This window comes from Phyllopteryx taeniolatus, chromosome 1 (assembly GCF_024500385.1).
Source record: "Phyllopteryx taeniolatus isolate TA_2022b chromosome 1, UOR_Ptae_1.2, whole genome shotgun sequence".
Taxonomy (NCBI): Eukaryota; Metazoa; Chordata; class Actinopteri; order Syngnathiformes; family Syngnathidae; genus Phyllopteryx; species Phyllopteryx taeniolatus.
In genome coordinates this window covers 29,458,209-29,485,686 of record NC_084502.1, presented here as the reverse complement: position 1 = coordinate 29,485,686, position 27,478 = coordinate 29,458,209, and the positions used below count along the sequence as shown (strand labels likewise).

At 41.6% G+C, this 27,478-nt stretch overlaps 3 protein-coding genes across 16 annotated transcripts in view; 1 reads left to right on the top strand and 2 right to left on the bottom strand.

The window, feature by feature from the left end:
- Positions 1-17,920, bottom strand: part of si:dkey-190l8.2 — a 39,786-nt gene extending 21,866 nt beyond the window's left edge. For 2 of the 11 annotated variants that reach the window (XR_009790392.1, XM_061786977.1), the window contains exons 1-4: positions 14,582-16,774; positions 9,856-12,652; positions 9,130-9,485; positions 3,305-3,402 (exon numbers count right to left, since the gene is read on the bottom strand). Coding sequence is in view for 10 of the 11 variants with exons in the window: in XM_061786977.1 (XP_061642961.1) it covers positions 3,305-3,402; positions 9,130-9,485; positions 9,856-9,976 (575 nt within the window). In the remaining variant the exon portion in view is untranslated. Of the gene's footprint in view, positions 1-2,713; positions 2,792-3,006; positions 3,093-3,304; positions 3,403-9,129; positions 9,486-9,855; positions 12,684-14,581; positions 16,775-17,782 lie in introns of those variants that run through there. The other 9 variants (XM_061786960.1, XM_061786940.1, XM_061786931.1 and 6 more) reach the window with 9 other exon arrangements.
- On the top strand, positions 16,718-21,078 carry lipt1 (lipoyltransferase 1). Of its 4 annotated transcripts, XM_061787040.1 has the most exons (5): positions 17,217-17,346; positions 17,800-18,124; positions 18,224-18,350; positions 19,079-19,300; positions 20,436-21,078. In XM_061787040.1, exons 1-5 carry the CDS (start codon positions 17,273-17,275, stop codon positions 20,846-20,848), a joined length of 1,161 nt encoding a protein of 386 aa, XP_061643024.1. In that variant the 5' UTR covers positions 17,217-17,272; the 3' UTR covers positions 20,849-21,078. The 4 variants fall into 4 exon arrangements, with proteins under 4 accessions (XP_061643002.1, XP_061643013.1, XP_061643024.1 ...); XM_061787018.1 differs by lacking the exon at positions 17,217-17,346 and adding an exon at positions 16,718-16,783 and having other exon boundaries at positions 17,800-18,350; XM_061787029.1 differs by lacking the exon at positions 17,217-17,346 and adding an exon at positions 16,789-16,807 and having other exon boundaries at positions 17,800-18,350.
- Positions 21,079-23,279: 2,201 nt separating this feature from the next.
- Positions 23,280-25,695, bottom strand: mrps25 (mitochondrial ribosomal protein S25). Its single transcript, XM_061787100.1, has 4 exons — positions 25,313-25,695; positions 25,115-25,221; positions 24,708-24,795; positions 23,280-23,533 (listed from the first exon to the last, which is right to left on the bottom strand). Exons 1-4 carry the CDS (start codon positions 25,444-25,446, stop codon positions 23,344-23,346), a joined length of 519 nt encoding a protein of 172 aa, XP_061643084.1. The 5' UTR covers positions 25,447-25,695; the 3' UTR covers positions 23,280-23,343.
- Positions 25,696-27,478: the final 1,783 nt, after the last annotated feature.

The window sequence follows — 27,478 nt, the reverse complement described above, 5'->3', positions numbered from 1 at the left end:
GGGTGCTTCGGGTACCAAACCCCCTGATATGGGCTGTTTGATCCCCGTACGACCGGAGTCAGAGATTGGTCCGCATATCCGGCAGTAAGTCGGACTAGTTTCCAGTGAGGGTTGGACTCCGCCAAGGCTGCCCTTTGTCACCGATTCTGTTCATAACTTTTATGGACAGAATTTCAAGACGCAGCCGAGGCGTAGAGGGTGTCCAGTTTGGTGGCCTCAGTATTGCATCTCTGCTTTTTGCAGATGATGTGGTTCTGTTGGCTTCATCAAGCAGTGATCTCCAACTCTCACTGGAGCGGTTCGCAGCCGAGTGTGAAGCGGCTGGGATGAGCATCAGCACCTCAAAATCTGAGACCATGGTCCTCAGTCGGAAAAGGATGGCGTGCCCTCTCCAGGTCGGGGATGAGATCCTGCCCCAAGTGGAGGAGTTCAAGTATCTTGTGGTCTTGTTCACGAGTGAGGGAAAAATGGAACGGGAGATCGACAGGCGGATCGGTGCAGCGTCTGCAGTGATGCGGACTTTGTATCGATCCGTTGTGGTAAAGAAGGAGCTAAGCCAAAAGGCAAAGCTCTCGATTTACCAGTTGATTTACGTTCCTACCCTCACCTATGGTCACGAGCTGTGCGTTGTGACCGAAAGAACAAGATACAAGCGGCCGAAATGAGTTTCCTCCGCAGGGTGTCCGGGCTCTCCCTTAGAGATAGGGTGAGAAGCTCGGTCATCCGGGAGGATCTCAGAGTAGAGCTGCTGGTCCTCTACATCGAGAGGAGCCAGATGAGGTGGCTGGGGCATCTGATTCGGATGCCTCCCGGACGCCTCCCTGGTGAGGTGTTCCGGGCACGTCCCACCGGGAGGAGACCCTGTGGACGACCCAGGACACGCTGGAGAGACTACGTCCTTCGGCTGGCCTGGGAACGCCTCGGGATCCCCCCGGAATAGCTGGATGAAGTGGCTAGGGAGAGGGAAGTCTGGGTGTCCCTGCTAAAGCTACTGCCCCCGCGACCCGACCTCGGATAAGCGGTAGAAAATGGATGGATGGCTGTCCATTTCTTCTGATCATCCTTGAAATGGTTCCACACTTTCATTGGAGTCCAGCTGTGTTTCATTATACTGATTGGACTTGATTAGGAAAGCCACACACGTGTCTATATAAGACCTTACAGCTCAGAGAGGAGGTCAGAGCAAATCATGATGTCAAAGGTACTGCCTGAAGAGCTCAGAGACAGAATTGTGGCAAGGCACAGATCTGGCCAAGGTTACAAATACATTTCTGCTGTACTTAAGGTTCCTAAGAGCACAGTGGCCTCCATAATACTTAAATGGAAGGACGACCAGAACCCTTCCTAGAGCTGACCGTATGACCAAACTGAGCAATCGGGGGAGAAAAGCCTTGGTGAGAGAGGTAAAGAAGAACCCAAAGATCACTGTGGCTGAGCTCCAGAGATGCAGTCGGGAGATGGGAGGAAGTTCTAGAAAGTCAACCATCACTGCAGCCCTCCACCAGTCGGGGCTTTATGGCAGTGTGGCCCGACGGAAGCCTCTCCTCAGTGCAAGACACGTGAAACCCTGCATTGGAGTTTGCTAAAAAAAACAAATTTTTAAAAACACACTTGAAGGACTCCAAGATGGTGAGAAATAAGATCCTCTGGTGTGATGAGACCAAGATAGAACTTTTTGGCCTTAATTCTAAGTGGAATGTGTGGAGAAAAACAGGCACTGCTCATCACCTGTCCAATACAGTTCCAACAGTGAAGCATGGTGGTGGCAGCGTCATGCTGTGGGGGTGTTTTGCAGCTGCAGGGACAGGACGACTGGATGCAATCGAAGGAAAGATGAATGCGGCCAAGTACATGGATATCCTGAACTAAATCCTTCTCCAGAGTGCTCAGGACCTCAGACTGGGCCGAAGGTTCACCTTTCAACAAGACAATGACACTCAGCACACAGCTAAAATAACGAAGGAGTGGCTTCAGAACAAGTCCATGACTGTTCTTGAATGACCCTGCCAGAGCCCTGACTTAAACCCAATTGAGCATCTCTGGAGAGACCTGAAAATGGCTGTCCACCAATGTTCACCATCCAACCTGACAGAACTGAAGAGGGTCTGCAAGGAATGGCATAGGATCCCCAAATCCAGGTGTGAAAAACTTGTTGCATCATTCCCCCCCAAAAAATTGATGTATTAGCTCAAAAGAGGGATTCTACTAAATAATGAGAAAAGGGTCTCTATACTTATGGCTGTGTGATATTTCAGTTTTTCTTTTTTAATAAGTCTGCAAAAAATTCAAAAATTCTGGGTTTTTTCTGTCAACATGGGGTGCTGTGCGTACATGAATGAGGAAAAAATTAACTTCAAGGATTTTAGCAAATGGCTGCAATGTAAAAAGAGTGAAAAATTTAAGGAGGTCTGAATACTTTCCGTACCCACAACACAACAATTTGATGGATAACTCGTTTTGAAAGCAGAAGTCAAGGATAATAGTATGTTCAGCTGTTCTTCAAGTTACTGTAAAAAATGGGTTTAGTAACAATGCTTTTGAGACAGCTCAACAGTTTTACAATTACAATTTGGAAGTTTTGGTGCAATTTTTGAGCAGAATCACGGTAGTTGACACAATTTGCTTTTACCTGTGATTCACCATTTCTAAAAACGTGTTTGTGGTTAAATGCGCGTGTACAAATCATGTGACTATTGTACAATGCATAGCGTACCTCCTCGTCTGTGACGTACTCGGCCAGGCGTTGAAGTCGACCAGGGTCACCAATAGCCGTGCTCTCCTCTTGGAAACTCTGAACAACAAAAGCGAAAAAATTCACATTGCAGACAGACATTGCCTCTGTACTACAATGTGGAGTATTGATATTTATAGCTTTTATCAAAGCTATTTGTTGCTAAATGGGGCTAATAATCGATGAAATGCAACATTCATGCTTATAACTTTATAACTATAATGTCACAAGAGTTTTCCACTTATATTCAATAGGACAACATTATTTTTACTTACCGGTGAACAAGACGTGATGAAAAAAGGCAAAGTAGCTGCTACAAGAGGACCACGGCAAAGCCAGCTCGTGACTTGCGTGTGCACACCTGCGAGGGGCGTGGATTCAGCAAGAGGGGAGTGGGGGTAGTGCAGTGAGGCTACATTCAAATCTTGCTAGTAGTTTCAACACTACACACTGCACCTTTAAGTAAAGGAGTTGAATGAGTACTTCTACTTTTACAAGAGCATTTTTTTCCCCTGAAGTACCTATACTTCTCCTTAGGAGCGTGAGTACTTTTTGCTGCGGTGTGAATAGTACCTGTCAGCCAGAACTCCGCCCACAAGCGATCCAAGCAGCAGACCCACCATGAAGATCGTCTGGCCATATGACAAGCATGGAGTCCAGCCACACACTGACTGACGCACACAACAAACAAGCAAACGGTCAATCTTTGTTTGCGCCACGGAATTACACTCGTCAATTAGCGTGTGGGTCTGAGTGTAATATCTGTTTGGTGTAATGTACAGTCTGCCTTGAGATACAAGTTTAATTTGTACCTTGACCACGTTTGTAACTCAAATCTTCTTTCCCCATTAAAATGAATGGCAATTCCATTTAGCCATTCCAGCCAAATTTTAATGAGAAAAACAACAGATCATTTTACACTTGAGAATATGTGAGTCCGGCGGCACGGTGAACGACTGGTTAGCACATCTGCATCACAGTTCTGGGGGCTGGGGTTCAAATCCCGGCCCCGCCTGTGTGGAGTTTGCATGTTCTCCCCGTGCCTGCGTGGGTTTTCTCTGCGCACTCCAGTTTCCTCCACATCCCAAAAACATGCGTGGTAGGTTGATTGAAAACTCTAAATTATGCGTAGGTGTGAATGTGAGTGTGAATTATATATTACTTGTGAACTCACTGTAGTAGTCTCACCACGCTGCACTATCATATTTGTTGTTGACCAATACTGGCCACTCATGCCAGAGTAGCATCTGCTCCATTTGCACATTGACTGAGGAGTATCTGCAACATTTGCACAATCAAGATTGTCCCAGACTATCGTACTACTCGCTTGAAGTCTCGGCGCCCTTTGCACAATGGTCATTGCACCGGACTATTGCAATATTAGTCATTCGAACTGCTCTAAGTGCCAGAGGACTCTGCATCTTTTTGCACAATTGTCAAAAAAAAAAGGACCGGCATTACCAGATAACTCAGTGACTGTTTTTCTCAATGTCTTTATGTCTCAAAAGTGTTCTCTGTCAATTGACTGTCTGTTGTCGTACTAGAGCGGCTCCAATTACCGGAGACAAATTCCTTGTGTGTTTTTTGGACATACTTAGCAAATAAAGATGATTCTGATTCTGATTCTAAATGGTTGTTTGTTTTTATGTGCCCTGCGATTGGCGGGCGACCGGTTCAAGGTGTACCCTATGAGGGGCCGTTAGGGACATTATTCAGGATTAGCTCTCACACTTACTAATCAGATGCTTTCACAGGCACACAAACTACTGAGAGGCTCTCATAAACACAACACAAACACTCTCATTCACACGAGTCTTGCTCCCATTAACTCTACTCAAACACTCTCATTAACACTACTCAAACACTCTCATTACCACTACTCACTCTCATATGCACAAGTCTTGCTCTCATAAGGACTACTCAAACACTCTCATTACCACTACTCAAACAATCTCATTAACACTACTCAAACACTCTCATATGCACGAGTCTTGCTCTCATAAGGACTACTCAAACACTCTCATTAACACGACTAAAACACTCTCATACACAGGAGTCTTGCTCTCATTAACACTATACAAACACTCTCATTAGCACCACTCAAACACTCTCATTAACACTACTCAAATGCGTTCACACGAGCACGTCAATCACATTCTCGCACACATCACTGGCATTCACGAGTCCACGTCAATCATGCTCACGCACACGTCGATTATGCTTACACGTGAATAGTGTAAATTTTTTATTGCTGCGCTTTAGCCCAAAAGGCCCATTTATTCGGCAGCATCCGCATCCGGTTAATGGCATCTCGCTCTTGATAGACGAGCCAGCCTAGCCCTTTGTCATACACGACACGGCTTCTGATTGGCCGACCATTACGTCATACCCTTCAGCACTTACACATTAAAAGCACACATTTTAAATCAATAAAGAAAAGCGTTATTGTAACACAATAATCAACAAGTATACGACATATATACATTAAATATATGTATGTATTATACAGTATAATGCTATGTAACGCTACTGCTTAAGTTAGGCTCCCTATTGTACTTCATGGCTGTTGGCCAATGCCATATTTTATTTTGAAACCACTTCCTTTTTAACACATACAAATACACGCTCACATACACATGTCAAACATCTGCACACATACAGCTCAAATAAGCTCGCATAAACATGTCAAATCTATTCACATACCATCCTCAAATTCATTCATAAAATATACTCAGATCCTTTCACATTTCCATCTCAAATGTTCGAATACATACTTGTGGGGAAAAAAATCTGCTAAACAGCGTTGTTAGGACTGATGGGAGCCTAATTTCATTTTTAAAGAAAACTACTCGATGGAGGCGGCACGGTGGACGACTGGTTAGAGCGTCAGCCTCACAGTTCTGAGGACCCGGGTTCAATCCCCGGCCCCGCCTGTGTGGAGTTTGCATGTTCTCCCCGTGCCTGCGTGGGTTTTCTCCGGGCACTCCGGTTTCCTCCCACATCCCAAAAACATGCATTAATTGGAGACTCTAAATTGCCCGTAGGGATGACTGTGAGTGCGAATGGTTGTTTGTTTCTATGTGCCCTGCGATTGGCTGGCAACCAGTTCAGGGTGTACCCCGCCTCCTGCCCGATGACAGCTGGGATAGGCTCCAGCACGCCCGCGACCCTTGTGAGGAGAAGCGGCTCAGAAAATGGATGGACTACCCGATGGAAGCCTTGATAAGCGAGGTTTTGTGCAATTTGTGAGATGACTTAGTTGCAAAGCCTCTAATTAATTGGATATTTTTTGGAGTCCCACCCCTACTATATACTGTATGCTAAACTATACTTTAATACCATACACTAAATACACTAGTATGAGTTAAACAGTTAAACAGTTTTTGTCCCACTTTCTCCTTCAATTGTGCTGCTCATTGTGCTGTGTGTGCCTTTGCCACCTGGGGGCAGTATAAGACGGATACGTACAGATATACCGTTCTGGGGGCACAGCTCCTCTCTCGCCTTCTCACTATGGCAGTCAAATTTGTCATTCTTCGCAGAGGATGAAATATATATTCCTGTGAGTATTGTTATATTCTCTGTCTTCATATGTTGCTGCAGAATTTGTGTATTGTGTGCCTATGAAGTTTCCTATTGCATGTTAGCATTTTGGTAACGGCGGCTACGTGACTGCCTTAAATACTCGTGTACTTCTCTTTGTCTTATGTTTAATTTGACAGTAAACTTCAGCTGTTAGTGTCAATAAACAGCTTCAAGCCTCTTGAAAAATTGTTCACAAATTCTATCTGCCAAACTTCCACTTGTTCTCAAGTGAGTTGAGTTCACTGCCACCATACAGCGCTCGTATATCAAGTCAGCGCTTGCAAGTCAGCGCTTGCAAGTCCCTCCCAGTCAGTGGACTTTTCACCCTAATGACCGACTCACTCCACAATCATTTAACAGTTTGACTCAACTAACATGAGTTGTTTGTTGAAGGTTAGATCAACTCTGGGGCTCTGCCGCCATGACCAGCGTCATCGTGTACATTACTACCTGCTTGTGTGCACGCTACTGGTGATGCGTTCAAGAGCAGCTCAGAAATGCGTTTAATGTACTTCTCTTTGTTTATATATATAACCTAACCCTATATATCCATCCATCCAAAAGATCCATCCCGGCAGGAGGCGGGGTACACCCTGAACTGGTTGCCAGCCAATCGCCGGGCACATACAAACAATCAATCATTCGCACTCACATTCACACCTACGGCAATTTAGAGTCTTCAATTCATGAATGTTTTTGGGATGTGGGAGGAAACCGGAGTGCCCGGAGAAAACCCACGCAGGCACTGGGAGAACATGCAAACTCCACACAGGCGAGGCCGAGGATTGAACCCCGCTCCTCAGAACTGTGAGGCTGACGCTCTAACCAGTCGGCCGCCAGTCGCAGGCGTGCTGGAGCCTATCCCAGGTATCATCGGGCATTAGGCGGGGTACACCCTGAACTGGTTGCCAGCCAATTGCAGGGCACACATAAACAAACAATCATTCGCTCTCACATTCACACCTACGGGCAATTTTGAGACGTCACTCAACCTACCACGCATGTTTTTAGGATCTGGGAGGAAACTGGAGTGCCCGGAGAAAACCCACGCAGGCACGGGGAGAACATGCAAACTCCACACAGGCGGGGCCGGGATTTGAACCCCGGTCCCCAGAACTGTGAGGCAGACGCTCAGACGTTGGAGTTTGCATGTTCTCCCCGTGCCTGCAGTTAGCTGGGATATGCTCCAGCATACCCAGAACCCTAATGAGGATAAGCGGTGTAGAAAATTAATATATCTATATATATATATAGAGAGAGAGAGAGAGAGAGAGAGAGAGAGAGAGATCTATAGTGCCAGAGCACTCATAGCCCCCACTCTGCACATAGCTGCTCGAGACACATTTTGAGGGTCTGGGTCTTGTCTTGTTCTCAGACTGGATTTTCCGTTGAGATCAGTCAAAGCAAAAAAATAAATAAAAATAAATAAATGTCCAAAAGACAGATCAGAGCTGCAAAAATATCTCAAGGCATCAATGTTTAGTGACTAAGAATTGGGAATAAGTGAACAGTTGTGAACACAGTCTAGTTTTCATTTGACTGATGAGTGAACTATATAATCCACTATGTAAAAATACATTTCGAAACGGAATACAAATACTTTGATACTATATTTATGAAGATTTTTTTTACATAACTGCACTTTACTTTATCTGTATTTCTGGCAACTTTCACTTTTACTGCACTACATTTCCTAAGTAAAATGTATACTTTTACTTACAATTCCCCTAACCATGTTTGTTTCTCGCTACTTGAAAATAAAATTGTTGCTGTAATGCCTTAACCGTCGAGCATGAAGCGGAACATTAGTGCCGTCTGGAGTGACTTTCGGTGGGGCCTGTTTTTGTTTTGTTTTGTTTTTTAACTCCTAATGTTTTTTTTCTGCTGTCAATCAAGGGGCCATCACACCTTTCGTCAATCTGCAGTGACTTGAAAGCGAGCAGTTCCACGGTTTACATATATTAGCACTCAGCGTTGGGAAGATTACTCGAGAAATAGGTACAATTACAAGTTACCCTGTTGAAAATGTAATAATGGTGTAATTATTTATAATCTCGCTCTTGTTTTTAGAGTCACATATGTTGAAATTCATGGACTTGGTGGAATTGAAAACTGCTGAATTTATTTTTAAAGGCCGTAATAATGTATTGCCAGGAAATATTCAAAAAAATATGAATGGATAGTCAAGGCAGTTACAATTTAATCCATAATTAAAAGCATCCATACTAGTCTTAGAAGCAGTCTGTGGGGTAGGATTTATAACCCTCTGGAACGTTCTTGATGTGCAAATAAAAAAGAGCGATAATAATAATAAATTTAAATGCAGCTACAAAGTGTTGTAGCTGGGGCTTGAAAGCTGATTTTGTTTAGATGATGTGATTTACTTTTTATCTACGGTAATTTATTATTTCTAGCTTTGCAAGAGAATTTGATACACGGTGGACCCCCACATAGTCAGTTTGGCACCGGGCAAAAATAAATAAAAAATAGCTTTTGCTACCTTCTGCCTCTTATTCATTTGTACTTTGTACTTTATATGGTGTAAATGATATATTTCATATATCCTTTTTCATTTATTTTTCATATGTTTTGATTGTTCGAGCTAAATAAAGGTCAAATCAAATCAAACTACACCACAGAAGTAAACTAAATACATGATCAAATTAAATAAAAAAAGTACACGTAATCAAAACTTTACTCCGCTCACCTATTTAAATACTTTAAGTACATTTCATGTGAGAAGATTACTTTTGATACTCAAGTACATTTCATGTGAGAATACTTGAAGACTTTTAGTTGAAAGATTGACTCACGTCTGGGTCGCCGCTTCGAGTCATCCAATCAGATTCGTATCCTGAAAGTTCCTCGCTCTCTGATTGGTTTCGTGCAAGCGTCCTTTCGTGTTGTGTTCCGTTGCCATTGTGACAGTTCGCTTCGACCACCGCAGCTGTGAAAATGTCTAGGAAGAACAGGGATGCATTGAAGAAGAAGGCGAGCGACAGCCGCCACAAGACGGACAGCTGGAGCGGAGACATGCCGAACGACGCTCTTCCCTTCTGGAACGTTCCACAGGCCTTCAATACACCATGTGGACTGGACTCTGGACCCAACTTGTTGTGACCCACTGCTGGCGTTTCTTTGGAAACTTCAACATGACCTCTGCCTTCTCCTTATAAAGACAGATAGCAAGGAGGTGGAGGAGGGCCAACCCAGGAAATGCGTGTCCTCCCTATCTCATGCAACTTGGGGCCAAAATAAGGGTGGGCAAGGTGTAGAATTAATTCCTATTAGTATTCAAGTCATGTTTTACAATTTAACTTTTTGACTTTTTACCTCACCTTCGAATGAATGACCAGGCCCATCTGCCTATTTTAAAAATGGAATGTGGCCCTTGATACTAGACCCTAACCACAAACATTTGCCCACCCATGGCCTAAAATAAGTGAAAACAAAGTCAGCACAACTCAACACCAAATCTAAAAGCAGTCCCCCCTCTAACACTGTGCCTTTGAAAATAAAAATGCATAGAAGAGGTCTACCTTCAGCTAATTTGCAGTCTTCGTCCCTGCTTGAGAAGACAATGAAAGAATGTTTGTGTGCGAGTGTGTCTGTGTGCATGTGTGTGAAATAATGTTTGTGTGCGAGTGTGTCTGTGTGCATGTGTGTGCGTGTGTGTTTAAAGCTATGCCTCTCTGACAAAACCCCTGGCTTCCACTAGATGGAAGAGAACTTAAAATCCATCTACTGTATGAATCCACCTGTTGCCATTCTTACAGAAAAAAAGTAACGGCTTAGCTTTGTGTGTAACGTAACAGGTCCCCATTTCATACTGAGACTGAGTTAGTTCATTTGGGTGTAAAGTAAGACAAGATCATCATTAGTTGACCATCCTGTGTATACTTTTTGTTTGGTAGTGTGTGAAATTGTCATCATGTAAACTGTGTGCCTTGGCTCAACAAAGATTGGGAAACACTCCCTTATAGCATAAAGTAAAGTTGCGTATTTGTCGGTAGTTACCACCTTCTGTCTAATCATCACTGCGGGTTACAGAGTGAATTATCTTGTCTTAAATATACAATTTTTGGTTATTGCCACTCTTTGGCTACTACAGCGAAAGGGAGAAACACTGCACGCATACACCGGACATGGATATAAATACGAAGCATGCTAAGAAGCTAACGTCAGAGATACTAAGCAAAAATTATTACAAGTAACGATGCCCCTTTTTTAATTGTAATGTGATGCCCAACAGTGCCATCCAAATTAGTGATCAACAATCGCTAGCAATAACATAACTAGGAAATGGTTTTGACAAGAGTCTTTTGGTAGCCATTTAAATATACAGAGATATGATAAATCATGTTGACTGATGTTAGCTAGCTAATTTATAATCCATGCTTTCTCATTTTTATGAAGTTATGCCGTGCTTGGACTGCATCTAGTAGCCTACTGCTAAAACTACATCTGTGATTAATGTACCTCTTTGCAAATTTCCCCACTGTGGGAGTAATAAAGTTTATCTTATCTAACTAGACATTTTAATAGCCTTTATCAATTATACATTTACATTTTAATAGTTGAAAAAAGCCAAACACCAGCAAGAGAACAGTTTCTTCTAGAACTCTAAAACTACAACCACAATTCCAGTGAAGTTGGGACATTGTGTTAATCATAAATAAAAACAGAATACAATGATTTACAAATCATGATCAACCTATATTTAATTGAATAAACTACAAAGACTAGCTATTTAATTTTCAAACAGTTGTGGAGTTTGTATGTTCTCCCAGTGCCTGGTTGGGTTTTCTCCGGGCACTCCAATTTCCGCACACATCCCAAAAACATTCATGGTAGGTTGATTGAAGACTCTAAATTGCCCGTAGGTATGAATGTGAGTGCAAATGGTTGTTTGTTTCTATGTGCCCGATTGGCTGGCGACCGGTTCAGGGTGTGCACCGCCTCCCACCCGAAGATAGCTGGGATTGGCTCCAGCAGGCCGCAACCCTCGTGAGGATAAGCGGTAAAGAAATTGTATGGATGGATGGATGATTCAAATTAAAAAGGTCATTCGAAACAGGTGTTTGGGGGCTATTTCTGTGCACTGGAAGTGGGACATCCAGGCTTGAAGTAAATCTCCCAGGCTGGAGTTGGGACTACCTATGCTGGAGGTGGGGTCTTCCAGGTGGCGCTGAAGTTGGGTCTTCCAGGCTGTGGCTGGGACATCCAAGCTGAAGGTGGGACTTGCATGCCGTACTGGAGGTGGGTATTCCAGGCTGGGGATGGATATCCACGCTGGCGGTGGGTCAGCCACCCTGGAGGTGGGACTTCCAAGATGGAGGTGGGACTTCCATGCTGGAGGTGGGTCTTCCTGGCTGGGGCTGGGATATCCACGTTGGCGATGGGACATCCAGGCTGGAGGTGGGACTTCCAGGCTCAGTCACTGATGGTGTAGTGGTACATTCACCTGACTTTTGTGCAGGCAGCGTGGGTTCACTTCCCCCTCAGTGACTGTGTGAATGTGAATGTACGAGCCAACTTTACAGTACATCAGCCGCCTGTGCAAGTCTGCTTGCATTTCCTTATAAACATAGTTTGTGCGTTTTAACCTCCCAGACTCGAGCAAATCAGTTTCTTACTTCCGTCAAGTCAAAGACTGTTAGTGCACCACTTGTGCGCTACATTTAAAGGGAATGAGAGGAGCTGCTTTGATTGTACAGGGTTGAAGTCTGCTGTGAACACGCCCACACCAGCACAGACGTCCCACTTTTAAAAGCGCTTCTCTACGCAGATCCAGAAAATACCAATACCGGTTCTGAACCACCTCCTCACAGAGTTACGCCACACGCAATGCTAGTGACAAAAATAGAACCCTAGAGCTCCACAATTCAGGACTGCGTAATTCCCAATCTTAGCACATTTTCATCAGTCATCTTTATGTACAATGTATTTGGAAAAAAAATATCTCAACTAAATTTCCAGTCTTTAAAACTGCTTAGAAATATTTTGCAAAAATTAATCTAAATAGCTTTTCCATTGTGAAACATAAAAGTGACAAGAAATCAACTGCTGTGGCGTTTAGGAAGTAAAATTCATGCAGGATGAAAAAAAAAAAAAAAAAAACACAACTCTAGGACACAGTTGTACATTGAAGAGTTGCCAGGAAGTGTCCCAGTGAGGCTACATCCTCGGGTGGAGCCATCACACCTTATTAGCCGCTGACCGCTGATGCTCCATCACGACAGCCACACCCGACAGCGGTATGACGTATGAGGAGGCCAGGCTCTGCAACCCGCTCAGCAGGCATCGCCAGCTGAAGTTGAAGGCTTTCTTCACGTTCTGGTGAGCATACAGTACCCAGGCGGTGAGTCTGTTGAACGTTACTCAAGTGGTAGTTCCTGTTTTTTCGCTAGGGTTACATTCCAGAAGCCCCGCGATAGACGAATATCTGTAAAGTAGCGACCGCATATTTATTTTATTTTTCATTTTCTTTACATATGGGTTATTTTCAAATAACTGGATAAATAACGGTAAAGTTATTCACGGTAACATTCTAATATAGCAATTTTTTAAATGGTTTTATATAGGTAAATGTTGCCCATGCTGAAACAGCAATGTTTAAAGTTCTATTTTCAAAATGTTGTTGATGATTTCATATTTTAGGCATTCATAGTAAAGGGAATCCTTATTGACAGAACAAATGGTGGTGGTCCACTGGAATACACTCCTTGCATAACGGTAAAGTGGAGAACAGTAAAGACATAAACAGCTTCATAAAAAATTGTTAGTTGCACAAATTACATTCAAATTCTGTGGATAAAAGTGCATAAAAAGTAAGCGGGATTGGTTTTCCCTCAAAGAAGAAAGAAAAATGGGGAAAAAAAATATTTATTTTTTTTAACCATGTGACTCTGCAGCTGCTTTGCCGCTAATATGTGGTGCTCCACTGAACCCAAAATATAATTTAGCATATTTAAAACATGTTTCAAATCATGAAACTTCATTTGCGACACATAACGGTAAATACATTTTGGAATTTAAAAAAAGCCTACATTCCAGCTAAACATCTGCAATATAAAATTAGACATGTACGATTTAAAAATCTGCGATACAGTGATACCTCGAAGTCAATCTTGATATGGCGATGGACGACTACTACATTTTCTCCAATTGTGATGATGTAATGCATTTACATTTCAAAACTGCACTGCCAAATTGGCACAACTATCTCTCTTTTTTTTTACAATTTTTGAATGTTTGTTAAACCTAATAAACCCTCAGATTCACTTTATATATGTATATGTGTATTTGCTTCATTACTAGTAATGTTTGATACCACCGATTTCTTTTTTAAAAGTCAAGCTGGTATCAGTGATACTGATCCAATACCACAAATCATAGCTTCACTACTTAGTCATTTATTTATTTTACATTTGGATGTATATTGAGGGAGCAGTCAGACACTTATTATTTTATAATACTGGGAATTGCCAGTGAATATTTAAATAAATAAATAACTGCCACCATAATTTCACAAGTTTGTCAATACCTACATTTTAAAAACATTAATTTAGCAGTGTGAACAAATGAAATGGACTGAAAATTATTGATTTATATTGTGGATATTGTTTTTATTCATCTTGTCGAGTAAACAGTATATTTTTCTAAGTTCACCATGGCTGTTTTATCGCAATTGCTCTGTTTAATGACAACTGTTTGATGTAATCCACTTTCAATTATCAATACTTTAGAAACCTTACCTGAATACAGCTATGCTGATTTTCTTATGTGAAATTATATTAGTGATACACAATTTATTGCTCCAAGCTGAATTCATGCAGGTATTTGTTGAAGCATGTATTTATTTCGTTACTTATTTCATAACTATAGTTATTCATGTGAATAACTCCAACAGCAACAGTGTTTAGTGCTGTTTAAAGCTCCACATTATCCTCCTCCATACTTGAATAGTGCCTGCCTGCAGCAATACATTTTTACTTTTGCACTTAATTACATTTCAGTCTGTAGTTTTTAACTTTGACTTAAATACAAGAGTTAAATCAGTACTTGTACTTTTACCAGAGTCATTTGTATCTATACTTGAATACCTTGAAGGTAGAAAAGCACTATACACGTGAAAGCCCAATTAAGTACAGAGTATGAGCATCAATAGGCTACATTCATTTATCCAAAATGAGCATTATTGTTGAAAAGCAAATTCAGCACATAATTAATAATAACAAAAAACAGAGGAGATGCTTCTCTCACCCTAATGTACTTCTTCCTTCTCCTCTTCCTCTTCTCCTTCCTCCTCAACTTTTCCCCTGGCGTTTCCTCGCTTACTTCATCCTCAATCAAAGGTTCGTATTTATCAGGCAGTATGGCGAAATATACCGCCTTGGATGTTTTCTGCTGCGTCTCGTCGGTTGCCATCGTTCGTCTTTGAGGCAGGGTTTTTGTGTGTGTCTTCCTCTACTGAGGACCTTCGGAGCGGGAATGTCCAACTTTATTAGTAGCCTGAAGCTGTAGCTTGTTGGAGTTTAAATAAATGCAAGATTAGACAAAGAATGTACACATGTTTTTTTCCCCCCTTCTGATCGGAAAATCTTTACATCCTCGCCTCCCAAAAAAAATTGTCCTTTGTGCACGCGCTTCTCCATGTTTGTTTTACAGAATAAACACGAAACTTGTCACTGAGTCAATAGGAATACTTATGTAGATGATCTAGGGAACTGAAAACCTCTTACTTGAGTGCGCTTCATTGAAAATAATCCAAATGCTGTACTCCTCCTTGAAGGTCTGAAGTTTGCTTGCAAGGACGAGCAAATAAGCGTCAAAGCAACTTATTGTTTTAGGACAAACACACTCCTTATTCTGTTTGTGGCCAGACAGTCAACGGAAGTTTCAGAAGCACAACTCTTATAAGTGTCAGTTAAACTAGAGACGTACCGACTGAAAACAATCTTAAGTGGTTTCTTTGTGTACTAACTGCCGACCTGGGGGACTCTGACCCCGTGCGGTCATGGGAGGAGCGCCTGGGTGTACCTTGACCACTAAAGTTGTTTTTTGGGTTGGGTTTTTTTGAGTGACCGCCGTAGAAACACAACTTGGACCTGCAGGATTCATCCAATGATTGGCTTTGTTTTCTTCAGTTTGTCTTCATCAGACTTTTATTTTCAGCTCATTCTTATACAGTCACCTTAAGGAAGTTTGTTGTGTGAGGATTTAGTTAATTATCTTCCAAGCGTGGACTCATGGGGGCAATGGCTGCAAAATAATAAATAATAATAATAACATACAAACGCTTTTCAAACTTTCGTCTTACTGCAGATAGAGTAGACCAAAGCAGAGTCGGCAAAAGTACTTACACTAAGCAGAAGTATAGATACTTGTGTAAAAAAAAAAAAAAAGACTGGCAAATTCCATTTCCATTCCATTTCTGCACTTAAGGAAAAGTAAAAAAAAAAAAATTCAAAAGTACAGTTTCTGAAATGTACTTACGTACAAAAGAAAACATTTGGGGAGTATTTTTTAAAACAAAAATGTTAAAATAAAGCCATCTTTTCTTGAATACAAAGTGTTATAATATGAGAAAAAAAGTTGTATTTTTGAAATTCCCTTGCCAAAATATGACTTCCTTCATATGATTATATTTAACTTTAATATCATATTATTACGACGTTACCACTGAAAAATTCAACTTCATCGCTTGAGGATTATGACTTTTTATCCCGCCCAAAATATGTCTTTGACCACCGACGGGCCGTCATTGGAACAGCAGGCGGCCAAATATAAGGACTGTGACAGTATGGTCTTAAGACACACAAGGGGCACTGCCGGAGTTTGTTTTGAAGGATATATATTTTAATTAGAAGATAATATTCCAGCCATTCATTTTCTACACTGCTTAACCTCTGGTGTCACGGATAAAATATTATTATGTTATTATTATTATATATTTTATTATTGATTTTAGTGCTGTATATGTTCAATAATTATGTTATATTTGTTATAGCTATGGTTGTAGTTCTTTTAAAGTGCTCTAGAAGTTGAGTCGACTTTTTTCTCAAAAATAGAAAACTTTTGAATTCCTATGGCATTTAGGGGTACACATTTATAAGCGTTGCGAACATGGGGGGCATGTGGGGGTCCTTGGGGGAAAAAACCCGAGTGAATGACTGGAAGACCACCTCAGATGGGGTTTGAGCTCTGATTTTGGATGATTTACTAATTACAAATTGTTAAAATGTCACCGTCACTGTCTAAAACCACCAGAACTCAAAGGTTTACACATACGCACACTAAATTGTTCTATTCATATTTTATATATGTTTCTGTCTCCAATAGTTTTAGATGGAATAATATTTTCATATGTATATAAAACCCATTTTGGTCGGAACTGTTCGCTCAGCATATACACGGAAGCTTTACGGTGACGGACAAAGCCCACGGGAACGCCAAAAATTGACGGTAACAACTTCTTCTTTTGGGCACGTAAGAACCCGCGTTGTTGTGTTAAATAGCCTCGGCACGAGTGATCGTTTGCTGCTGTTTAAGGGGAATACACTCGCCGTAACAATGTGTGCTTGTTTTGGCTCTCCGAGTGTAGCGATGCTAATGCTATGCTAGCAAAGTAGCACTCAGCAAGGACGACGCAGTGACGTCATGTCGTATGTTACGTAGAAGAAGAGTGAACTACTGTACTGCAGTGTGGCAAGCCGTTCGAGCTTTTGTTCGATTCTACTAGTCAATAACTAAATTTGTTACTCGTGAGGCAGAACTGTGCACTAGTTGATAACGGTGTGCCACAGAAACAAGTTTGAGTAGTTCACCTCTAACATGCCCCGCTAGTGACTTACTACTTCTACCAGTGTACCCTAGTTCGTTCATTCATCTTCCGTACTGCTTATCCTCACTAGGGTCGTGGGCGTGCTGGAGCCTATCCCACACCCACAATGCATGTTTTTGGGATGTGGGAGGAAACCGGAGTACCCGGAGAAAACCCACGCAGGCACGGGGAGAACATGCAAACGGTAGTTGGAGCCGCTCTAGTACGACAACAGACAGTCAATTGACAGAGAACACTTTTGAGACATACAGACATTGACAAAAAACAGTCACTGAGCAATAAAGGGTTGCGAGTTATCTGGTAATGCCGGTACATTTTTTATTTTTATTTTTTTACAATTGTGCAAAAAGATGCAGAGTCCTCTAGCACTTAGAGCATGTCATGTCATTAACAGTATTTGTTAAAGTAATTTAATTGCAATAAAGTAATTTCATTATAGTAAGTTAGCACCCATTATTTCTGTCATGTTGTAATGTTGATTTGACCTAAACTTATTGGAATTTTACCGGCATCAGCATTGGCCTCAAAATCCGTATCGTTTGGGCCCTAGTTATAAGCAGACATCCATGCAAAATAGTACACTGAAAAAAAGCCCTACCCCTACACTCCCAACGGCTCACCTGTGTTCTCATTGTAGAGCGCCCTGTCATGTGGAGATGATGGAAATGTTGTCACACGTCAGAGGGACATCGGCGTTCTTTAGAGACTCCTTCAGGACGGGCAGTTGTAACACGCTCACTCAGGTGACTCGTGCCTGCAGCACTCTGTTGACTGGCAGCAGCAAAGGGGGTCTTGTCCTGTACTCCCAATCCAGCGACGTATATGACAACCTTTCCCTGGAGGACTGGATCGATGCCAATGTGGACCTGAAGCGACTGAACGTTCTGCTGCTGTGGCGCAACACGCCGGCTGTGGTCATCGGGCGACACCAGAATCCATGGAAGGAGTGCAATCTGTCGCTCGTGAGGCGTTCCGGGATATCTTTAGCTCGCAGGCGAAGTGGTGGAGGCACAGTCTTTCATGACCTAGGGAACTTGAACTTGACCTTCTTTGCTTCCAAGAATGCGTACGACCGCCAGAGGAACCTGAAGGTCATCACAGAGGCCCTGAGGCGTCTCCGACCCGGACTGGATGTTGAGGCCACCGAAAGGTTCGACATCTTCCTCAAGGGGTGCTACAAAATCACAGGTAGGGTTGCAAAATTCAGGGAATTTACAAAGGTGGGAACTTTCCATGGGAAGGAACAAGAACTTCACAGAAATTTAATGTTGCCTGATAATAGGAAACATGGGGAAAATATAGTTTAGCATCTTCCTGACAAAAAAAGTACAATGATATTTTGATTTACGACCAACTCATCTTACCAGTTTTTCGAGTTGCTTGGTCGATTTATTATTTGTACATTTTGCGGCTCAAATTTTTAGTTAGAAACAAGCTTCAGATACGCTGCCGGTTGAGTGAAGTGGAAAAAGAATGGACCAATGCAGTTACTGCTATCAGTATTATGCATGGATGTTTGCTGAGAAGAAAACAAAAATATTTATGCTTGAATGTAATACCTTTCCATAAAATTACCCTCACTTCCAGTTTGGATTACAGTGGTGCTTTGAGATATGAGTGACCCAATTTAAGCGTTTTTTGAGGGAACGGCCATCGTTCGACCTATTTTTTTTAAGGAGGCGACTGGAACGGATGGATGGCATTTTAATGGGGAAATATGATTTGAGATATGGGTGTTTTGAGCTACGAGCGTGGTCACAGAATACAAACTCATATCTCAAGGCACCACTCCATGACCAAAATTCCTCAGCTCAACTTCCCATGGAAATTATGCGGAAACCTTCTGAAAGTGTTACACGGGTAGTCCCGTTGCCCATTGTAGATTAAGGTGTTCTTTTGCGTGTCGTTGACCCTAGGAAGTGCGTCTAGAATCAGCCGGAAGTCATCCTACCATCACTGCACCCTGCTGCACTCTGCCGACCACTCCACCCTCTTGCCCATCTTGCGCTCCTCCTGCCAGGGTGTCCACAGCAATGCCACACCCAGTGTGCCATCTCCTGTGGCCAACCTGGTGGACCATGACCCCACACTGAAGTGGGAGGCGCTACTGGATGCGTTGGCAGATCAGTACAGTGCAGGTACACCGGAACCCCGCTTCACACTTACCTTGACAAGCAATTTTTTTTCAATTGAAATGAATGCAAATTGAATTAATCCATTGCACTGTATTTATGGATCATTTTCATATAATATGATCAAAAATAGTAAAGGCACTTGTAAAAGAAAAAAAAAAAAAGTAATTTAGCATTTTTTTTTATTTTTTTTTTAATCCTGCCTTGGAATTATATGGGGTTACCATGCTGAAACAGTCACACGTTAAGTCCTATTTTCAAAAAGTAATTGATGATTTAAAATTTTTGGCATTCATCGTAAAGGCAATCTATATTGACAGAGCAAATGGTGGTGGCCCACTGAAATACATGTACACTTCTTGCATTACAGTATAGACATAAACAGCTTCATAAAAATGGTGTGAGTTGCACAATTTACATTGCCCTTAAAACTCTGCAGATACAAGTGCATAAATGATCCAAACTACTCATTACACTCTTTGTACAATAGTAATAATGGTGAAGACATGCAATTGTTCTGATGTGTTTGCAAATTTAGACATTCACTCATATCTTCAGAAATAACACCATTAGCTGTGTGCTTTTGTGTGAATGAAAAATGGCTGCCCCATCATGGCACTTTATCTCACAGATCCCTCTGGTGTATTGCAACAACATGAGGCTCTCTCCAGTGGTATGAACGGTATTAATATAAAGACAGCTTGAGTGACAAAGGAACAATTTGTAAAAGACCCAATAAAAGGAACTGTGAAGACACTAAGCTGCATTTGTGTTATTTTTCATGGAAAACACATATTAAGCAATAGGGAGAAAAATCCTACATATCCAAAAATGTCATTAGCATCTTCACAAAACAATTTTTCATTTGGGACACCTGACAGTAAAGACATTGGGCATTAAAGGTTTAAAAGATATTACTTCAGAATATTTCTTTTCTTAGAAACAATTATGACCTTTTGATGGATAACCTCCTCCAATAATTCAAATACTTGTATCAGTAAAATTGATTTTCAAAAGGAAATTCAGTGGGCCATGTCTTTACCGTTATTGATCAAATTATATGAAAATGACCCTTTTATGCTTTCTGTGAATACGACCCATTTTCTGTTCTTTTTCCTACCATTTTTGCACACCTCCTCAGAGTTTGGCGGCTGCGGCACAATGAATGCGGTGAACCCTGCTGATGAGTCCACATTTCCTGGTCTCAGCAGGATCTCAGCAGAGCTGCGAGGATGGGACTGGATCTTTGGAAAGACACCCAAGTTCAGTATCCAAACTCTGCTGAAAATGACCGATGACCTTTCATCGGCCGGACGCACGGTCAGGCTGCATTTGGAAATCAAGCACGGTGTGATTGAGAGCTGTAGCTTGGACGTTCCCACCTGCTGGCTTCCGCCCAGCCTAAGCAGTGAGCTGAGCAGCGTGCTGGTGGGACAGCGATTTTGTCCACATCACACTGCTGTAGCTTTTTCGATGCTGTTACGTTGCGAGAGTGGCGAGAAGCAGAACAGACTGCGGAGACTTTGTGATGCCATATTGGCAGTCATGGGCTAAAACAAACAGAAACTGGGGTAACCCATGTTAATCCCAATGTTGTGGCCTTTGAGGAATTCCCGCATTGTTCAGTTTGTATAACACCTGATGTAAGATGTTCAAATCAGTGAAAACCTTATATCGTGAACCCCCACTACTCTCAGGGGTTTGGGACCGGGCCCGACCGCAAGTAGTGAAAATGTGAATTTTATTTTTTTAATTTAACAAATAAAATAAAATTTGAATAAGCAGGGATATACCACCAATAGGTGTTTTCCATGAAAAACAGGATTTTATATATATATATATATGTAATATATAAACACACAGACACACAATCTAAATATCTGGGGATCCACTGTGCAGTAATGCCTTGATTTATTTGTTCTGTGACCATGCTGATAACTTAAAACATCAACTCTGTTTTAGCAGTACTCCTGTTCTCACTCGCCAACCAAAAACAGTATCCACACTTCCCCGTCTGCTCTCACCCAAAGCCTTCTGGGTAGTGTAGTATCAACACATTTACCAACAGTGAGCAGCGGTTCTCTGTGAAAAAGAATTATATTATGTAAGAATCGCCTGACTGATGAACATCTCCAGTCCATCCAATCAAAGATACCAAGTATGCAGCTCTATCAAAATGGCATAAGAGCAAATAAATTTACCGTCATTTCTCATGCATAATGCGCACCACCAAAGTTGACCTCAAAATTCTGGAAAACCTTTCTACCTACGTATAATGCAGTTTTACAATGCATGATTTTGCTTCTACCCATGTGATCAAAACATTATCTGTATTTTGTTAGGTTTTTTTCAAAGAATTATTCTGAAGTTAAGCACTTTAGTTGAACATGCAATACTTTTTTTATTTACTTGTTCTTATTTTGAAATTCACAGCCCTACTTGTATTTAGTAAATGAGAAAACACAGTTGTGCTCATATGTTTGATTAACCAGGCAGAATATGTAAGATGGGTACAATTCTTTAAAGAAAATGAAGGACCAGGCGCAACACATTTAATTTTATTTTAATGACATTCAAATTAAACGGTCAAGCATTTCAGAAAAGCATTATCATTAAACAAAACCATTAAGAAATTAATGGTGATTGTTGTTCAGTCATTCGTCATATTTAAAAAAAAATAAAATAAAAATAAATTTCACAAATTCTGCCAGGGTATGTAAATTTATGAGCAGTCATGCGTACCCCTGTCATAGTGGAATGAAAGTGTAGGCTACACCTTTTTCATAACCGCTAGGTGGCAGTGGCATATTAGCATGAAAGTGTACACCTTTCTCATAACCTCTAGGTGGCGATGGCATATGGGAATGAAAGTGCACAGCTTTTTCATAACCTCTAGATGGCGGCATACATTTATAAAATGGGAAGGTTTTTTTCCATTTTCCCCTATACCTATGTATAACGCACACTATTGACTTTTGACAATTTTTTGGGGGGGGGGATGCACATACACGAGAAATTACGGTAAGTTTTGATTCATCATTTTACTGAAAAGCAGTTTTAAAACTAAATTTTGGGGAATTTGAAGCATGTTCATACTTTGAATTTTGTGAAATTTTGTGCAGATTTTAAGTTTAAGGTTGTTTTTTTTTTTTAGGTCTTGCCTGGTTTGATTCACATTTGTTTTGTTTTTTTTAAAGAAAAAAAAGCTTCGTTTTAGTCTGTTCAATAAATGTTTATCCCTTTTGGCTTGGGACCAAAGACTTGCTTTGAGTTTGACATATTGCAGAATAATATTTTGGACAGTTTATTAACATCTTGGTACGAGTAAACAAATCGGATTAGATTTTTGTGTGTCAAAATTGTGTATTCTGCTGTATGAGGTATGGCAGAAAGGTTCCAGGACTGGTGTCACAATAGGTATAGTTAAAATCCAAATTACAAGTTGTCCCCTTGGAAGTAAATTGCCTGGAGTGAAAGGCCTTTTTTCGCAGCCTTCTCTGGCATGCCTTCATGTACTCATGGAACGATTCTTCCGGGATCCTCCGCAGCGCCGCCGTCACGGCTGTCTTGATGTGGTCCACGCCTTCAAAATGGCTTTGAAAAAATCCCACGGAGCCAGGTCGGGTGAGTAAACAAGGTGCTCCAGCACGTTGAGGAAGTGTCAGATGCTAAGGGCATTGTGAGCAGGTGCGTTGTCCTGCCACAATTCTTGCCTCTCCTCATGCACTGAACCCAGCAACCGCCACTGCATGTTTTCTGCTTGATTGTCTGGCCCACATTGAAGGGGAAAACTCCTAGTTTGATTTTGAAATATATCCTTTGTGACTCATCTCATATTCCCATACGGCAGGAGGTCTACAAGAATCTATAACTTGTTTGATGACACAGTAAGAAGGCCAGGCTTTTCACATGCCTTTGCATCTTTCAGAATTCTTCAACATCACATACAAACATGAAGCGTGACCTCAGACAACAGCAGCGAGTGTTGCTGAGTGCAGCTCTTCATGTATTTGCAAAAAAAGGAAACGTCTGCTTTTCTTCTCAGCCATTCACTCCTGTTCCGCTCTCATCTGGGCACGATACTTGCCTGTCATCTCTTTAGGCAGCGGCGTGGTGCCAGGGCAAGGCACCTGGCCATCCACCTCACAGATACACTCCCTCAGACAGTACTTTTTTGGGCCAAAGTTGGCAGGGTTGGAGGCCTGCATCTTGGCTTGTGCTTCTCCCTCCAACACCGTCCTGGGGGGAAAAGAAGAGAGCACACGCGTGACAACAAACTTGGTTGCAGAGTGAATTGTTCATTTAAGTTGAGTTGAAGCGCCTGATCAAATTAAACATTCAGAATTAAATGGCACTGTGCACATGTGGTTAGCACATCTGCCTCACAGTTCTGCGGTTGCAGGTTCCAAGCCAAGCTCTGGTCTTCCTGTGTAGGGTTTGCATGTTCTCCTGTAATTGAGTGGGTTTTCACTCCCACATTACAAAAAATTTTAGCTTCATTGAAGACTAAACTGTCCAGAGTGGGAATGGTGGGTTGTCAATTTCTGCCCTGCAATTGGCTGGTGAGCAGTCCAAGGGGTACCTCACCTCTTGCCAAGATGAGGGCTAAAAAGCTGACACAGTTGAGAGAAACTTCGGATGCCATTGCAAAGACAACACAATGACAAAACGGCCACAATAAACAACTACGATCCCTACACAAATTAAACATCTCTCACCACCTAACTGTGTCAAGCAGAACTAAAACTGGGACTATTTCACCTTATGAACCGGAATAGTTGCCAGCTTGGCTTACTGGAGATAAGACAGGATTGGCTTTACCTAACATTAACCTTCAGCCTAGATAGCGGTTAGCATGGTGGGGGGAGTCAGCAGAATCCTTAATTTGTGACGTGCAATACATTTAATATAATACAATGGCATCAATCTACCAATATAAGATATATATTTGATGAGTACTGAACTAAAATGTAAACTGAAAATGGAGGTATGTACAGTATGTAATATGAATTTTCTAATGTGGCTAAGCATTAAAGGGTAGCTTCAACCAAGTGTTCACAACAAACACGGCTATACGGACTGGCTATCTGGGCGGAATTACATCACCTCTGCTGATTGGCGAAAGCCACAATCTCCAGCTTTTCCTTGACAAATGTTCAATGTTCTTGCCCTGACGCTTCACAGTGAAATGAGACTTTGTCCATCCCACCTGCAGTGTTGCAACCAATAGTAACAGTAATTCACCATTTTTTGACATTGGCTATCAAACTGATCTATTCAAACACTATAAGCACCAGAACAAAAACAATGTATCGATCTCCAACGTGGCGGCTGCGGGCAGGCGTGCCTAGAGGTGTGTGATGATGTCACGGGGAAAAGATCTATGCAGCATTTGCTGCCAAGCACTACTTACTGGGATTTGCCCAAAATGGTCTTTATGTGTCGTGAAATGTCTTTGTGGTCCTTGCCTTCCACATCCACCAGCACCTGTTCACCGTCATCTAGGGGAATGACACTAATCAGCTCAGGTCAGATAAAATCCAGCACTGTTTCCCAACCATTGTGCCGTGAAACATCATTTCACTCAATTGCGCCAAAACTATTGATTTATTCACAACAAATGATATATATTTGCGATGTACAGTGAAAGGCAGAACAATGACATTCTCTTCCACTAGATGGCAACAGAAATGCATCTGGTTTGGTGGTAATACTGCGAGATTTTATTTTTCTAATGTCAAATTTGTGTCTTGGCTCAATAAAGGTAGGAAAACACTGAAATACAGTACTAGCTTTCAGACATGAGACAAGACTACAAACCCAAGTAAAAGCTCAAGAAGGGCGACGGCGTCATGTTTTTGAACATCATTATTTGGACCCACGGGTTTTTGTACTGAATCTGAGGAATATTGAAGAACACAAATTTCCTGCGAAACAACAACAAAAAAAGCGGGTCAATATGAAGATGTTGTGAGCTGTGGTTCTATTCATTAGGTTGCGTTACTTTGCAGCACTGACCTTGCTCCGTCGCTGAGCTCTCCCCGTGTGTTGTAATTGACTGTCATGATCTTCACTCGGTTTTTAAAGATTATGTCGCCTTTCTGCAGATACTGCAGCGTCCTCCTGATCGGAAATCTTCCTTTCATAGGCATTTCTAGACCTCAATTAGCAACAAATTACTATTTGAAGTTTGTACAATATCGTTGAGTCGCACGAGTGTAGTCGGCGCGTTCGGATGACGTAATGTAGCTATGACGAGTAGACTCGCCCCGTTGAGCTCCGTGCGGACAGCGACGCCAAGCAAGTGGGGGTCAATGTCGTCAGCGAATACCATGCGTGGACGACAAGAAAAACAAAAGATCAAGGATGCGGGGTGCTACAGCGCGCTGGCTAATCGAGTCCTCATCTCTCTCTCTCTCTCTCTCTCTCTCTCTCTCTCTCTCTCTCTATATATATATATATATACAGGGTGATTGAAAAGTAACTCACTATTTTTATGTACTTGTAATTTATTTCTGAGCTATACGTCTGACAAGAAATGAACATGAGAAGAAAGCGTATTTGATGGAGTTTTATTTAAAATTCGATATGGGCGCCAACATTAGCCACCAGTTTCTCAACCCGCCTGGGAACCTCATTAACTGATTTCACAAGGAACTCTTGTGGGGTGGAAGACCGAACTTCTCGTATTCGCCCTTCAAGTCCTTCCAAAGTCGTTGGTTTAGTAGAATATACTTGCTCTTTTAATCGTGGAACATACACCAAAAAATATTACAACATGAATAAATTATCAGTATTTTAAAATAGGGAGTTATTTTTCAATCACCCTGTATATATATATATATATATACTTTTGGTAAATATTTTTTTGACAGAATAAGTAAGGAAGCAATCTTGTCTTTGTAAGTTTTTAATACAAGAATGAAAGAAATCTTGGAAACAGAGGAAAAGGTACAAGTCGCCATCGTGAGTGGTTACCCCTTACTGAAGCACAAGCAAACAATCACCTTCGTTATACAGAAGTGAGAGAGTCAGGGAAAAAAGAAATACATCCCCTCTCATTCCCACAACATTCCCGCATAATCAGCTTCGTTCAGCTGAACTCAAACTTATCTTTATGGGAATGGGTGCATGCAGAGGATGAGAAAGGAAAATAAATCCAGGGAGTAGTCAAAACAGTCCTGAGCACATTTGCAAGGACACATCTATCTAATCTATCTATCTATCTATCTATCTATCTATCTATCTATCTATCTATCTATCTATCTATCTATCTATCTATCTATCTATCTATCTATCTATCTATCTATCTATCTATCTATCTATCTATCTATCTATCTATCTGTCTATCTATCTATCTATCTGTTCGTTGCCTGTCGGGCATTTGCTGCTCAACAGCCGCTCCTTCAGTCTGGGTAAAAATAAAAAAGCCATCCTGGCTAGTAAGATAATACAGCGCACGAGGGACACTAGCAACGTGTAGTTGGTTTACTAGTTCATATGCAGTGTTGGGAAGATTACTTTGGAAATGTAGTTCTTACAATTACAAGTTACCCAGTTGAAAGTGTAATAGTAGTGTAATTATTTTCTCCAAGTAGTATAACTAATTACATTTGATTACTTGTCTTAGTTTTGAATTAAGTCACCAACAGGACCCTTCGAAGTTTCCTTAAAAAGGTGGATTCAACCATATCTTATTTTGGAATTAACCACATATTTATTCTTTAGACAAATAATAAACGGATAACAAAACATGATGGAATGTAGTGTAAATACGTAATACAAAAAAAAATGTTTGTTGCATTATGTGTACAGCATGTGGAAAACATGACAAATGTGCATAATTTAGACAATATCACTTCAAATGGCAGGGTGTTGAAGGAGAATTACAGAGAAGGTCAGAAGGAGCTACATTGTGTCTTTGTAGATCTAGAGAAAGCCTATGACAGAGTACCCAGAGAGGAACTGTGGTACTGCATGCGGAAGTCTGGAGTGGCAGAGAAGTATGTTAGAATTGTACAGGACATGTATGAGGGCAGCAGAACAGCGGTGAGGTGTGCTGTAGGTGTGACCGAGGAGTTTAAGGTGGAGGTAGGACTACGTCAGGGATCAGCCCTGGGCCCCTTCCTGTTTGCAGTGATGATGGGTAGGCTGACAGATGAGGTTAGACTGGAAACCCCGTGG